The sequence below is a fragment of the Asparagus officinalis genome, chromosome 9 (assembly GCF_001876935.1).
Source record: "Asparagus officinalis chromosome 9, Aspof.V1, whole genome shotgun sequence".
In the NCBI taxonomy this organism is placed as follows: domain Eukaryota; kingdom Viridiplantae; phylum Streptophyta; class Magnoliopsida; order Asparagales; family Asparagaceae; genus Asparagus; species Asparagus officinalis.
In genome coordinates, this window is record NC_033802.1 from 63,097,216 (window position 1) to 63,114,185 (window position 16,970).

The window sequence follows — 16,970 nt, forward strand, 5'->3', positions numbered from 1 at the left end:
TAATCTTATTTGAGAGTTTTATTGGATGGGTAGAGGAGGGAAATGAGGAAAATTTATACTAAAATCTTACACCCCAAACTAGGGGGTAAATGAGAAGAGGGGAAATTTGACAAGTTCCCTTCCTTTTCCTCCCCTTCACTTCCCCCCCTTCCCTTCCCTTATGCCCTGTTTGGATGGAGGGTAGAGAGGGGGAGGGGAAGAGAAATGCGGCTTTCATCTTGTTTGAGAGTTTTTTTAAGGAGGGTAGAGAGGAGGAAGGAAGGGAAAAGGATGGTAAAATTGCTTGGTTTTCTTTCCCCCCGATTTGGGCGGTAGAAGAGGGTAAAGGAGGGTAAAGGGGTGTAATGACATTCTTACCCCCATCAAAACAAATAAAAGGGCTGATGTGTTATTAGTATAAAATCATTTATGTAAATTTACATATATTTACTTCCTTTCACCTTCATTCACCTTACTCAACTCCCAAACAACATATTACAATTCTCTTCCCTTCCCTTCCCTTCCCTTCCCTTCTCTTCCCGTTGTTTACCTTTCCTTCCCTTCCCTTAGTAAACTCCCAAACACACCATTATAGTCTGTTTGGATGGAAGGTAGAGAAAGGAAGGAGAAGGAAAATTTGGTTTACTTTTGTTTGAGAGTTCCATTTAGAATGGTAGAGGAGGGAAATGAGAGGGAAATTAAACTAAAATCTTACCCCAAAAATTACGGATGGGGGTAAGTCAGCCAGTTAAATGACAATAAGGGGCTGTTCGTTTGGCCATTTTTTTTGGGAAATCAAAGAATAGGAAACCTATTTCCTATAATATTTGTTTTGAGGTTGTTTGGTTGGTTTAAAAAAGAAAGAAATTGTAGAATAGGAGATAAGATGAGATGAGTTGTCAACTTATTATTGGATGATGTGAGTGATTTTAAAAAAAAATTGTTTTGAGGTTGTTTGGTTGGTTAAAAAAATAAGGAAATGAATTGGAGGTATATTATTGGATGATGTTTTGAGGTTGTTTGTGTTTGGTTCGTTTTTAAAAATAGGAAAATAGATGAGATGAGATGAGTTGGAGGTATATTATTGGATGATGTGACACGTACTTAAGGAAACCAATTTCTTGTTTTTTTTTGAGGAAATGGATGGAAAGGAATGTTTAATGAGATGAGATGAGTTGTCACAATATTATTGGATGATGTGTGTGATTTTTAAAAATGGGATAAGATGAGTTGTGATGAGTTGGATGATGTGACACATTTCTTGTGTTTGGTTTATTTTTAAATGTAAGAAAGGAGATGAAATGAGATGAGTTGGAAGATAAAAATAATATTTTATTAGATGTTGTGGGTGAGTTTTAGGGATGGAAATGGGTAAAAATATTATTTTATTGATTTCCTTGTACCGATTTCCTTTTCTTGATTTTTAGGAAACCAACCAAACGGGCCCTAACAAGATTTAAAATAGGACCACCACAAACAACACCTCAAGCACACCCAAAAAAGGTTATTTGTACTTTTGATTTGATATGTGTCCCTCAATCGTTGAAATTGCTATAAAGTCACACAAAATCCTTAAGTTATTTTATAATCAGCCACTCAAATCAATGAAATTGCTATTAAGTTCTCTAATTCTTGTGAATAGTTTCATAATCATGAAAGTTGGGGGGCCTAATAGAATAATATGAGGGACGGACTTGAAAATATTATAGATTTAATGGACTAACAAAAAATTTCTTTTTAATGAATTAAATAAGTAATATCCACCACACTCCACACACAGCGCCCCCCCAAGGGGTAAATTTCTAGCTCCGTGACTTATATAAAAAAAATTTCTTTTAAAAAATTTTAGTTATTTGAAAATTACAAGTGAGAAGTGCGATGAGGAAAGGTTAAAGTTTACGGGATTGCACCTCAATGTACAAGTGTGTATATGTGAAATAAAATCCCAAGTTCCAAGGGTTTTTGTGAATTTTACCCTATTTGTTACACTCCCGGTAGCAAATTCAAGGTTAAATTTATAATTTATAAGGAACATCTTCTTGTTTCAGGTGTTAATTATCTGCACTTAAAACGTTAAAGTTTATTTATTTCTAACTTTGTTATTCTAAAGTTTTTTTTCCCCTTTTCCATAAAGTACCCTAAATGGCAAAAAATTAAATGTTGATGCCTCAAAGTTTCTTTTTTTCCAAAGAATACTCTAAAGTTCAACAAAATTTAACTTTGATTACCCCGCACTCAATTTTCGGTTAAATTTTGTTAAAGTTTTGTATAAAAGATTAAATTTTGTCAAAGTTTCGACTATCAAAGTTAAATTTTGCTTAACTTCGAGGCGTTTTTCAGGCAAAAAAACATTGGGGCACCAAATTTAAAAATGAGGCAAATGTTGGGGCGTTTTTTGGAAAACTCCCTAAGGTATCAAAATTAAAAATGAGGTCAACACACTGGGACATTTTGTGGATAAAAATTTTAAGGTATCAAAGTTAAAGTTGAGTAAACTTTGGGTGGAAGAGGGTTTGAAGCAATAAACTTTGCGATATTGAGTGCCAATAACTCTTTGATTTTCCCCCTTTGTTTTTCCCCTTTCACTCTAGAAAAGTTCTAAAGTTATTTTCGGTTATTTTACAACCAAGAAGTAAATGTTAATTAAGTAAAACCTAAAATTGAACAATGACTTTCAATTTTTTCGGCACTCAGGAACATGAATGGAACGTAAACGGGTAGAAATTAATTTTTTATTTACTCTCTTCCTTTCGTTTTAGGTTTAAATATTCAATTTTCGTCTGGTTCACTACCCAACAGGACAGAAATAAAGTAGATAACACATCATTTTGTCATCTCAACTTTAACATTTTTTCAATTTTTATCATTCAAACAAGATTTGTAAATTAAGGTGATGAGAAGTTATTTTCTTCCTCTTCTTTTATTTCTACTCTTTGTTTACTTTACTGTTCCTAAATATCCTTCATATTACAAAAAGATCCCATGTAGTTGGATATTTATATTATTAAAATAGAAAAAAAAAGTGAAGGCAAATAAAACTTTGAATGAATAAAGAATCTGTCGAGTTGAGCTAGAATCCATTTTAGTGGATAGGATTAATTGTTCAACCAGCTTTCATCTATATATTTTGCTTTGAAATTCGTATTGACATGTGATACATATCATAGCACACATCCTACAGATAGTAAGTGGATTCAAGAACCCCAAACCAAAATGAATGAGAGAAAAAGTTAGAAGGACAATTTCTCCTATCCGCTTAAATGGATTCTAGCTCAACTCAGGTTATGGCTTACTTCTTCTTGTTATTGAAAAGACAAACTTGTAATTTAATGAAAAAATCCCTTTTACCTTTTGTTTTCTCTCTTTCTTTAAGACTTATTCTAAATCATTTCATAGCATGGAAATAGGTTAAACCCACCTACATAATTGAACTATTTTTATTTAGCTTATAAAAGACATAAAGAAAATATGATAAGTTCTTTTTATAATACAGCTAATTAGACCACCAAGATTCTATACACATATTTATATACAACTATTTACGCTGATATATAAAGAAAATAGTGAGGATGAAACTGTTGGTGGAAAGAGAGCAAAAAGTTCAAATAATGACAGTTGAAAGAAATTAAGATTTGAGGACTTGTTAAAAAATCATACTCTTTTTTAAAATGTGAGTTTGGAAAAAACTTTCCATGGACAAAAGCACCCTGAGCCTTTTAGAAATTATATGTTGTTATCCTATACTAATTAATATAAATAATTAATTAAATGAGAAATTGTGGTAATAATATTTAAATATATACCATATGTATGTGTTTCATTGCATGTGAAAATGTTAAATTGATACTAATAAGAAATTGATGATTAGGAGTTTTATCTTTAAGTTTAATCATCTATGATAATTAGTAAAATGTGAAAACTTGTTAACCTATCCTAATATATTTAAACTACAAGAGAATAAATTATTAATTAGGAGTTAGTTTAAATCTTAAAATGTATCTATCTATAGTAATTAGTAAAGAGATGAAATTTTTTTTAACTTATTCTAATGTTTTTAAATTACAAAGTAATGAACATACACATTTTTGCTTAATTGCACATATTTTTAACTTATTCTAATGTTTTTAAATTACAAAGTAATGAACATACACATTTTTGCTTAATTGCACATAAAATTGGATTAATAAGAGATAAGAAATTGATAATTAAGAGTTGGTACACATTTTTGCTTAATTGCACATAAAATTGGATTAATAAGAGATAAGAAATTGATAATTAAGAGTTGGTTTTATCTTTAAATCACTGTCTATAATAATTAGTAAAGTGACAAAAGTTTTGTAGTGTTGAAAGATTTAAGGGGTATGTATGCAAATGCCCCAACTACTTTTTTTTATTTAGACCAACTTTTTTTAAAAGGAAAAAATATCATTATGGGTATATGCACAATCTAGGCTTTAAACGGAACAAAATCCCCATCATGGGCCAACACTGACACCATAACAAAGGTATAGTTTATTTGTCACCTCCGCCACATTTTTGTGTCGCGTAAATAGAGCGCGATACAAGTCAAAAAAAAAAAAGTGGATAGATCATACCCTCTATCTTTATTATGGAGTTAGTATACCCTCGAATAGTTCACTTAAGGATTATTCCTATAAAATTCCTTAATTTTGTATAAAATTTCTTAAATTTCTTTTAACTTACTACATAATATGTATGGAGTTAATACTATTTGACTGGCTATATATGTATATAGACTATAGATTATTTTACTTTCTTACATGAAATAGTATTTGATGCTTAATAGCTTTAATTATTATTTTTAGAATTTATTTGTGTACCTACAGGATACTACCATCTCAATTCTAATCTTTTACTCTAGATTTATTCTCTAGTTACATGTGTGAGGTCAGTGACCAAGTTAACAATTTATATGCCTCCAATATGATTATTGTCGTTGGTGGTTTAAACATGTATTTATTGGACAAGAAATAAGGCCTTACAATAAAAAGTATTGGTGATTATGTCCTAATTTCTAAGTTATATAACTTTGACAGTAAAAAATATCCATAAAAATTAAGACCCATGATATTTGATCAGGTGCACTGCACTTGCATCCTACCTAGTAACATATATAATTTGCTATGTTTTTTTCATAGAAACCACCTTTAAAATAGTGCCATTCTACACAAACCATCTTTGATTTTAATTTATACATAAATCATCAAGGAGTTTTTATTGTAATTAATCACCTGGACCACTTTTCAGTTAATTTTTTTGAGTAATTGATCTCATCTAACCTCCACTAATGATCATCTCTCTAATATACTTAGGGTCTTTTTTTAATAACTAATTATTATAGAAAAACCAAAAAAAAGAAGTTAACCAAAAAAAAAAGTGAGTATAAGTGGTTTGTTGCAATGAAAAAAACGTTTAAAGATAGTTTACGAATAAATGAGAATCAAATGTGGTTTGGATAGAATAACCTTATTTTAAAGATGGTTTCTATAGAAAACCCCAATTTACTATATGCATTTTGTTATTTTTCAAATTTAAAACAAATATAAAAAATGAACATAATTAATAAATAGAAAAAATGATTTCAATATTAAAAATAGATTTAATAAAACATTAATATTTAATAAAAATCTATAAATTTACTAACGAGGATCGGTATCACGCATGTCCAATTATAGCATTACAAGTTTACATATCCCGTTGCAGAAAAGCATATATATAAGTTCATATGACAATATGCAGGGCTGGCCCTACCTTAAGGCAATTAAGACATTTGCCTTGGGCCTCAGCTTGGATAGGGCCCACCTGGGATTGAGCACTAGGCTCCAGCCATCTAATGATGCAAGGATTTATAAAATATAAACAGCTTCCTCTCCAGAGTCGAGAGGATTCAGCGCTTGCGGTCGGGTCGGTTCGGTTGTTAATGCCTACCTAATCCGTTATTGGGATCCGAAATCGTAATCACACTGCTCATTTATCGGACGGTCACGAGTTATTCACAGTGACCTATAAATAATATTTGCATCCGCTTCTAAATTTCCTCTCTATTTCAGAATCTAGGGTTTCTTTGTGAGCAGACAACAGTCCTCTCTCAAAGGTGACTCTTTTTTCCCATGTCTTCGCGATTTCTAGGGTTTGCTTGTTAATCTCTCTCAAGTAATATAGAACAAATAGTATGATGTCTCGTTTCCTTAATATTTTTAATTTTCCAAACATCTTTCATGGATATACTGGATTCGAATTTGAGTATGATATGTAGCTATTATCAAAATTGGATGTGTACGGATTTTCTGTGTTAATTGTTTCATACTAGAAGAAGCTGATGCATTTACTTTGGCATTTGACAATAATTTTTGTTTTAAATGTCGTAGATGATATGCTCATTAGGTGCTCTAGTTTAAGTTTTCACGAGGAGTTCTGTAGGCGTCTAAAAATGCCTATGGGTGTCCGTACACAGCTCGAGACAGAGAGAAGATGATAAATGTCGCTATTAGAGTCGCAGGAGCTCGTTTGACAACGACAAATACATGAAGTGAGTCGATGGATCATACAAAGCAACGGAACTTCGGAATAACGGAAACGAGAGCTGATCAGGAACCCCACGTCGTTTACAAAAGGCGTAGCACCCCTCGTGTCCCATTTATTCCAAATATGATTCAATTATGGGAGCCTGTAGATCTCCTCGTTGGCTTTCCAACGCATCTTGAATCACCTCATTCCGAGGTCGGATGAGTGAGTTAATGCTGTTACAGTAACCGCGGGTCGGACGGTTGCTACAGTGCGCGGGTCGGACTGGTGCTACAGTACCGCGGGGTCAGATTAGCTGCTACAATAACGCGGGTCGGATTAGCTGCTACAGTAACGCAGCTCGGATTGGCTGCTACAGTAACCGCGGGTCGGACCGCGCTATAGTGATCTGACCGCATAAAGAAGTGAAGTTTTGACTATGCTGCGATTTGAATCTGAAAAATATCAAAACATAAAAGTTGTAGATCACTTCGTTAGCTTTCCAACGCATCTTGAATCAGCCTAATTGGAGGTCGTACGAAAGAGTTATGATCAAAATACCACAGATATCTCAAACTGACCAACGCTACAGTAACAGCGGGTCGGAATTTTCCGACCCGCGCTACAGTAACAGCGGGTCGGGATTTTCCGACCCGCGCTACAGTAACCGCGGGTCGGATTTTTCCTGCGCGCGCTGTTTCGACCCCAGTTCGGGATTTTTCCGCCCCGCGCTACAGTAACCGCGGGTCGGATTTTTCCTGCGCGCGCTGTTTCGACCCCAGTTCGGTTTTTGACGGTTTTTCTCGGGATTTGGTCGTTCCTGAGCATCCAAACTGACTTGATATCATCCCCTAGCATGGTTAATCAGTTATTAACTGAAGATAGAGCCAAATCACTTGTTCTCATCCAAATAACCGCTTCTGAAGCTTATAAATACGAGCTCGGGTGCTCATTTCTGAGGGGCGATTGATTATCAAGACGAGGAGGTGCTGCCGGATTGTGGAGTCAAAGGAGCACGAATTTCAGCGAGGGTTGACAGATCTTGGCGAGTTCTTCGGCATAAAGAAGGAGAGTTCGAGAGATCCGACACCCATTCTCGTCCGTCCCTTGAGATTAGGCTTGGTCTTAATCTCGAGAAGAGCCCTGATTTCGCTTGGTCGATCTCAGCGCTTCAAATCAAATACTTCCTCGGTGAAGATGAAGCACTACCGAATTTTTCATCAACCGGATCCAGATCAAAGGCGGTCCACGGATAAACCCCGGCACAGGCAAAGATCCCACGCAAGCAGAAGACCGATAAACGATCTCTGCGTTTGTTTGATAAAGTTGTAAATTCTTTTTTTTATTTTCATTGTGTAAGGAGATCTTATACAAAGATCAACTTTTTATTTTATTCGAGTTTATTGTAACGACTAAAGTTGTAATAGATTCGATAGCAATGAAAATAGCAACTTTCGACGCAAACAAACTGGCGACCACAGTGGGAGCCAACAGCTTCGCTACCGGAGCTGTCGTGTCGCAACCTCGGATCTACATCCCGGTTGAAGAAGTGGTCGAATACGAGTTCGACCAACTGAAGTTCGAGGAATATCTGTCGTCCTCCTCCTCCAGATCCTCCGCCTCTCGCAAGCGAAGGAAGATCAACGCCCCCGTTGTTACGGTAGCTAAGCCTTACAACGCCCTTCCGGCCTCCAATGAGTCTGTAACGACCGAAGTTGTAATGAATACCACAATGAATACAACAATTTTCGACGCAAACAAACTGGCGACCACAGTGGGAGCCAACAGCTTCGCTGCCAGAGCTGTCGTGTCGCAACCTCGGATCTGCATCCCGGTTGAAGAAGTGGTCGAATACGAGTTCGACCAACTGAAGTTCAAGGAATATCTGTCGTCTTCCTCCTCCAGATCCTCCGCCTTTCGCAAGCGAAGGAAGATCAACGCCCCCGTTGTTGCGGTAGCTGAACCTTGCAATGCCCTTCCGGCCTCCAATGAGTCCGGATCTGCAGATCCGAACTCCTCCTCAATCAAGGAGTTGAGTACAGAAGGCGCACTCATTTTATCGAAGAGAGATCGGCAAAGGCAGCGCCAACGCTGTGCGCGCCAACTCGCTAGAGCCTTGGAGTCAATTGACGGGATCCGTTACGAGGCGGATCTGAAAATTAGGCAACGCCAAGCACCCCAACAGCGGACATATGTCCTCCCCTCCAAACCAATAGCAAATGAATGGATCCAAATCAAAAAGATCCGTCCAACTCTGGAGGAACGAATTCAAAAGCGCTGCGCGCTTGCGCGCACGCGAATTCTTGTGCAAAAAGCACAAAAGATGCAGAAGAAGGACATAGCTAAGAAACAACCAAGACTGCATCAAACATGGAGGCCAAAGTCCAAAACGGCGGCCGAAAAGATCGAGAATCGCGGGTCACTTGAATCCGACCCGCCGGCGCGCAGGTCACTTCAATCCGACCCGCCAATTTGCAGGTCACTCCAATCCGACCCGTCGATTCGCAGGTCACCCAGATCCGACCCACCAATTCACAGGTCACTTGGATCCGACTTTCCACTTTGCGGGTCACCCAAATCCGACCCGCCACTTTGCGGGTCACCTGGATCCGACCCTCCAACCCGCGGGTCACTCAAGTCTAACCCGCGCCAGGGTAAAGACAGAAGACGTTATAAACATGTTTCGTCGATCCCTTCGAGTTTCGTACCTCCGGCGAGGCACCGTGACAGCGTGGATTTGTCCCGATTCAAGGTGAGGATAGTCGATCGCCTTGGTCCTTTGCACAAGGATCGAGGCAAAGTTCTGATCGAAGAACGCTTGGGTCCGGTGACTGAACCCCGAGCGACTCGTCGAGCTGGGGGTCACACACGCCCTCGCAACAATTTCAAGCCTTCTCATAAAGGGAAAACTCCAATTTCCACCCGCCTGGGGGTGTGTATCCAAAACCAAGAGCCTGTTGAGATCCTGCGCTCCCAAAAGCGTAGTTCTAAACACGTGACTCTTAAGAATGCTAATAAAGCGGCAAATCCCCTGAAAGAAACGTATTCATCTGACGATGACAACGTTATACCAGGGGAGTCATGTCAACAAACGATAGGTTGCTCCGGTCATCTGATCGATGAGTTGTACTATCGGGCTGGGGGTATGAACGAGTCTCTGAAGAGATATGCCCGAGAAACCAAATCTCACTACCCCTGCGTCGAACTAATCAGGGCAGTATTATCAGCGTGCAGTTGCCCCAAGACCGCTCCGCAGAGGGTCTCCGTATCCGAGAGGATCTCCAATGGAATGACTAAGTCCAAACCAAAGCGTCTCCGTAAAAAGAGATCGGTTGTTCGACCTTCTAGCTCTGACCCGCTTATATCTCATCGTCTAACCCGGTTGCGATCAGGGACCACTAGACGCAGGGACTACCAAAGAATGCAGAGAGGGTTATCCTCGGACGATGAAGCATCGGATGCTAACTCTGCAGTCGCTTCTGACAATACGGTATCTAGCCCAGGGCAATCCCGCGAAGTGTTTATGATTAACACCGAAGAAGCAACTAAAATGGTTGAGGATGCTCTAGCGAAGCAGAAGCAAGCATTTAAATTCGAAATAGAAACGGCTATGCAACAGATGAAGGAAGAGCACGACCGACAGATTCAGGCTCTTTCCAATCAAATGGGCGAATCCAGCCGTCGCAACGCTGCTAACCAAGTAGGTAGCGATTCAGATGTGGATGAACGCCTTAATGCTGATAACCCTCTCGTTGACCAAAACGCTGGGGGTGGCCCCACTAAAGACGACAACGCTGGGGGTGGCCCCGTTATTCCTCTTAAGAATCGTCCAAAGCCCGATACGAGCGAGGATGAGAAAATGAAAGATCTCGAGAGTAAAATCAACGCTCTAATGTCTGATCGAGAGGTAAAGAGGACTGGCATTCCATGTCCATATCCAAGAGAGTGGGACTCAATAGCATACCCGGCGAAGTTCAACTTGATTAACTTCACGCCGTTTGACGGGAAGGGTTCACCCACTCAACATCTGATCTACTTCAAGTCCCACTTGGGTATGATCTCCGGCAATGAAGCCTTGATGGTTCGGTCATTCGTTGGCACCCTTCGCGGGCCGGCCTTCGATTGGTACCGCCGTCTCAAGCCCGGAAGTATTAACAACTGGGACGATATGGAGAGCTCATTCCTTGGCAGTTTCTTTGATGACGACGATGAGGTATCCATCAGGACACTTTTCGATGAGAAACAAGAAGATGACGAGACAGTCGACGACTTCGTCAAGCGCTTTCGGAATAAAGCAATGAACTGCCGAGATCCGATCACGGAGGACTTCATCCTCCAGACATGTCATAACAACCTATCTATTGAGATATTAGAAGTTATGGGAGTCGCACCGTCCAACACTTGGAAAGAGTTGAAGACGCGCGGAGAGCGGGCCGAACGCTTCCTCCGAAGGAAGAAAGCCGAGAGGAGCCAACCGACGGCGAATCTTCCGAACTCAAACTTTGCCTCCCGTGGTAAAGGAAAGGCACATGCAGCGGTTGTAGACGTTAACCAGACATCGCAACAACAACCCCGAAGGCAGCAAAAGACTTCGGATCCGAGAATGAACACTCTGACAAGTATAAGAGTATAAACTGCTTCTTAATCCTCCGACCGATATAAGAGGTTAAACTGCTCCCTGATACTCCAATTGGTATATGAGTCTAAACTGTTTCCTACCGTTGACGGGAAGTTCCTGGAGAATTTTTACACGTAATATTCTTAAGGATAACCCGATCATGTAACTCGGTATAATGTTAGACCTAGTTTCACGAAAGAAGCTGGGGGTGGATGATTCATGTAACAGGAAGTTTCCGGAAGAATATTACATGTAATTTTCTTAGGGATAACCCGATCATTATGAATAAAGTGATAAACACTAAACCCATTGTGATTTCCGAACACTCTCTTGCTGAGATGAGATTCGATCACTTCGTTGGATCAATCTTCTCTCACAAAACTTCCATTGGTGTTCGACGACTCACAGTCGCCACCACCACAAAAATCCCCCATCGATCAGACTAACCGACGATAGGATCACCAAAATTCTTTCCGGTTTAATTCATTCAAACTTCCGCTATGTTCATGCACTCAACACTTTCATGGTTAGAGTCCGGATATAATGCTTGGAATTATCATCTGTCAATCTTTGACGAATTATCAAACCCCTTCGTGTTAAGTCCTTATCACTTGACACTAAGAACCCCTACTGAGTGATTTGTACAAGTCAACACTCACATTGTGATTTGTACTCCCACTCCCACTGTCCATTTGGTCAAACCTTCTTACAGTTAGGACCACAATCAAAATCCCCTCTCGATTCCTCCAATGAACGAGAGGTCCACTTTCAAATCGAGTGATCAAACCTTCTTACAGTTAGGGTCACCTCAAACTCCCGCTTGGTCAAACCTTCCTACAGTAAGGATCAAAACCAGAATTCACTCTCGATAAATGAGAAATTCATCTTTAGTTCGATAATCAAACCTTCCGACAATTAGGATTATCCGAATCTTTTTGATTCTCGAAGTGGAGATCCCACTCTTAGTTTCACCTTCTCGGATTCTTGAAGTGGAGATCCCACTTTGAGTTTTCAATTGTAACTGGAGATAGAATATAAAATTCTTCCTCTTCAGCTTTGGGAGATAGAATGTAAAATTCTTCCTCTCCCGCATCGGGTTCGTCTTTGCCCCAAGAGAAGACTCCGCTTTTTCAAACTTCTAAAATCCGTGCCTCACACGCACGGGGGATTTTATCCCGAATCCTGAGTAGGGATAAGTCAACGCCTAACACGCGTTGCCGGTTTAGTCTTTCACCGATTGAAAAAGACACCAGAATCCAGTCTGGGGCATTTTATCCCGAAGCCTAAGTAGGGATAAGTCAACGCTTAACCCGCGTTGCTGGGTGGTTCGTTCCCGTAAAAACGACCGAGTCTACGTATTCAGCATCGTAGCAACAAAAATCCATGCCTTTTATGCATGGGGAATTTTATCCCGAATCCTGAGCAGGGATAAGTCAACGCCTAACACGCGTTGCCGGTTAGCTCTTAACCGTAAAAAGAACAAAAGCCCACATATTCGACATTGTGGCAGGCCGTTACTAATAACGCCAAAATCCGCGCCTCACACGCGCGGGGAATTTTATTCCGAACCCTAAGTAATTTGCCAAAAATCCTAAGTCAACGTCTGATACACGTCGTTGTTTAGTCTTTTCACAGGAGAAAGACGAAGTCTACGTATTCAATATCGTAGCACTAAAAGAGTTAACTCTTTTAGCACAACGTTACGTGCAGAACGGGTCTAAACAATCTGCATGCTAGCCCGACTCAAACGGTAGTCGGTAAAGGCTTATCAAACCCGTTGATGGCTGAGAATTTGCCAAAAATTCTATAAACGTGAGTCATTGACGTATCAGCTTCATTAGTTAATTTCGAGAATTGAGCATCCAACGACTTCGGGATAAGATCCATACATGCAGATGAATCAGCTTTAATAGTTGGTCCTGCAGCCCAACATTTGGGACCGTCACGCTCCAATACCTTAAGATCGATGCCAGTAAAGATCGATGCCAGTCAACGCATCAACAATCTTGCCAAATTAAGGAAAACAATGATTTCAGGGAGTTCAATCAGAAATTTCGAGAATTGAGCATCCAACGACTTCGGGATAAGATCCATACATGCAGATGAATCAGCTTTAATAGTTGGTCCTGCAGCCCAACATTTGGGACCGCCACGCTCCAATACCTTAAGAGCTTAAACTGTGTAGACTTTAACAAAAGTCAACGCCATACAACGCGTTACAGTAAAGATCGATGCCAGTCAATGCATCAGCAATCTTGCCAAATTAAGGAAAACAATGATTTCAGGGAGTTCAATCAGATTCAGATATGAATTTCTGACGAAGATGATCAGTTCAAAGTCAACTCAATGGCACGATCTAAGTTCAGAAACTTACACACCAATCTCAGTTTAAGATTTTGATAACGGTCAGACGATAAACGCAACGCCGGAAGAACTTTATCTATTCGATGAAACAATGAATAGATTGAAGGCTGAAGAAATTAAGGATTGAGATAGTTCAAGGTCACTCTACGAAATTGCGGAGATGACCTATCTTATCCAAAGCATTCCATACTCCTTTATAAAAGAATGAGTCTGAAATACTTTCGAGGGGGTATCTGTAGGCGTCTAAAAATGCCTATGGGTGTCCGCACACAGCTCGAGACAGAGAGAAGATGATAAATGTCGCTATTAGAGTCACAGGAGCTCGTTTGACAACGACAAATACATGAAGTGAGTCGACGGATCATACGAAGCAACGGAACTTCGGAATAACGGAAACGAGAGCTGATCGGGAACCCCACGTCATTTACAAAAGGCGGAGCACCCCTCGTGTCCCATTTATTCCAAATATGATTCAATTATGGGAGCCTGTAGATCTCCTCGTTGGCTTTCCAACGCATCTTGAATCACCTCATTCCGAGGTCGGATGAGTGAGTTAAGGCTGTTACAGTAACCGCGGGTCGGACGGTTGCTACAGTGCGCGGGTCGGGCGGTTGCTACAGTACCGCGGGGTCAGATTAGCTGCTACAGTACCGCGGGTCGGATTGGCTGCTACAGTAACCGCGGGTCGGAACGCGCTATAGTGATCTGACCGCACAAAGAAGTGAAGTTTTGACTATGCTGCGATTTGAATCTGAAAAATCTCAAAACCTAAAAGTTGTAGATCTCTTCGTTAGCTTTCCAACGCATCTTGAATCAGCCTAATCAGAGGTCGTACGAAAGAGTTATGACCAAAATATCACAGATATCTCAAACTGACCCGCGCTACAGTAACCGCGGGTCGGAATTTTCCGTCAAAGGAGCACGAATTTCAGCGAGGGTTGACAGATCTTGGCGAGTTCTTCGGCATAAAGAAGGAGAGTTCGAGAGATCCGACGCCCGTTCCCGTCCGTCCCTTGAGATTAGGCTTGGTCTTAATCTCGAGAAGAGCCCTGATTTCGCTTGGTCGATCTCAGCGCTTTAAATCAAATACTTCCTCGGTGAAGACGAAGCTCTGTCGAATTTTTCATCAACCGGATCCAGATCTAAGGCGGTCCACGGATAAACCCCGGCACAGGCAAAGATCCCACGCAAGCAGAAGACCGATAAACGATCTCTGCGTTTGTTTGATAAAGTTGTAAATTCTTTTTTTTATTTTCATTGTGTAAGGAGATCTTATACAAAGATCAACTTTTTATTTTATTCGAGTTTATTGTAACGACTAAAGTTGTAATAGATTCGATAGCAATGAAAATAGCAACTTTCGACGCAAACAAACTGGCGATCGATTATCAAGACGAGGAGGTGATGCCGGATTGTGGAGTCAAAGGAGCACGAATTTCAGCGAGGGTTGACAGATCTTGGCGAGTTCTTGGGCATAAAGAAGGAGAGTTCGAGAGATCCGATACCCATTCCCGTCCGTCCCTTGAGATTAGGCTTGGTCTTAATCTCGAGAAGAGCCCTGATTTCGCTTGGTCGATCTCAGCGCTTCAAATCAAATACTTCCTCGGTGAAGACGAAGCTCTGCCGAATTTTTCATCAACCGGATCCAGATCAAAGGCGGTCCACGGATAAACCCCGGCACAGGCAAAGATCCCATGCAAGCAGAAGACCGATAGACGATCTCTGCGTTTGTTTGATAAAGTTGTAAATTCTTTTTTTTTATTTTTATTGTGTAAGGAGATCTTATACAAAGATCAACTTTTTATTTTATTCGAGTTTATTGTAACGACTAAAGTTGTAATAGATTCGATAGCAATGAAAATAGCAACTTTCGACGCAAACAAGTTCCATATCTTATGTCAAACTAGATGGGAAGGTCGGACTAAAAATGTTAAAGCAATAAAATTTCAAGCTCCAAATATAAGAGATGCTTTGATTCAATTAGCAAAAATTAGTGAAGATCCAAAGATAAAAAGTGAAGCTAATTGCTTAGTAACTTATGAGATTGAAAATTTTGAATTCTTATTAGCTATAAATATTTGGTATGACATATTGTTTGCTGTTAATTCAGTTAGTAAAATCTTACGATTTAAATATATGCATATTGATATTGTCATAGATTAATTAAAGGATCTTATTGTATATTTAGAAAATTATAGACAAAATTATGTCTGTTTTGAATTCAACTAAAGAACTTGCTATTGAAATGAATGTACAATCTATATTTCGTGAAAAACGTAAAATTCATAGAAAAAATTAATTTGATGAAAATATTAGTAATGAAACAATATTGAACGCTGAAGAATCTTTTTGTATTGAATATTTCTTATATATAGTTGATAAATCGCTGGGCTCAATTAAAAGTAGGTTTGAACAATTTAAAACGTATGAAATTTTTTGGTTTTTTGTTTGATTTGAAAAAATTAAAAGCTTTAGATGATATTGAATTGAAAGAATATTGTCTTAATCTCGAAAATGCACTAAAACATGATGAACATTTAGATATTAGTGGACTTAATTTGTTTTCAGAATTTACAGTGCTTAGGGAAATTTTAAAAGTAGAGATTAATAGTCTAATTGAAGTGTTGAACTTTATAAAGTGGTTAGATTCTTTTCCAAATACTTGTATTGCTTATCGTGTATTATTGACTATACTCGTAACAGTTGCTTCCGCTGAAAGAAGTTTTTCAACATTAAAATTACTAAAATCTTATTTAACATCGTTCATGTTACAAGATAGATTGAATGGTTTAGCAATATTATCTATTAAAAATAATATGTTAGAAAATATTAAATATAAGACTTTAATTAGTAATTTTGCAGCTCAAAAGATAAGAAGAATGAGATAAAATCTATTATGAGTTGTATCACTTAGGCCTCATCTAATATTTCGTCTTGGGCCCCAAAATTTTTAGGTACGGCCGTGACAATATGCCACCAAATATCAGTAACAACACTGTAAAAGTCCGTCAGTTAGCTAACAAACAGTCTGAAAATGGCTATCAAAAAACAAAGAATTAACAAACAGTCCAGAGGTAAACATTGAACTATTTCTAGCCTTCAAAAATGCAATATAGGATAAAATAATTACATGTTTCCGTTAACATAAGTTATGTTTGAAATAATGTATGCTATATATATTGAAATAATATATATTCAGTACGCCATATAGTAATAACGCGCGCAAGGTTTCAAATGCCATGTAACATTTATGATTCGCTACTTAATTAACATACATAAAAAACTAAATGAGATATATAGCTGTGTTCTTTTCATCAGTTTGCCCAATAAAAAAGATCAGTTTAAAATACCGATATAAAAAAAACCAAATATTAATTTACCCCGACGTTCATGGACTTGGGAAAATCTAGGATTTTCCTGAAGAAGTCCCTCATGTAGCCGAAAGCGAAGAGGATGGCGTAGCTCAGGTAGGTGGTGAGAGCTA

The 16,970-nt window shown here is 39.0% G+C and overlaps 1 protein-coding gene across 1 annotated transcript in view; it reads right to left on the reverse strand.

The window, feature by feature from the left end:
* Positions 1–16,924, reverse strand: part of LOC109824798 (long chain base biosynthesis protein 2d-like) — a 30,833-nt gene extending 13,909 nt beyond the window's left edge. The window contains exon 1 of the mRNA XM_020391442.1: positions 16,867–16,924. Coding sequence (XP_020247031.1) covers positions 16,867–16,920 — 54 coding nt within the window. The 5' untranslated portion in view covers positions 16,921–16,924. The remainder of the gene's footprint in view (positions 1–16,866) is intronic.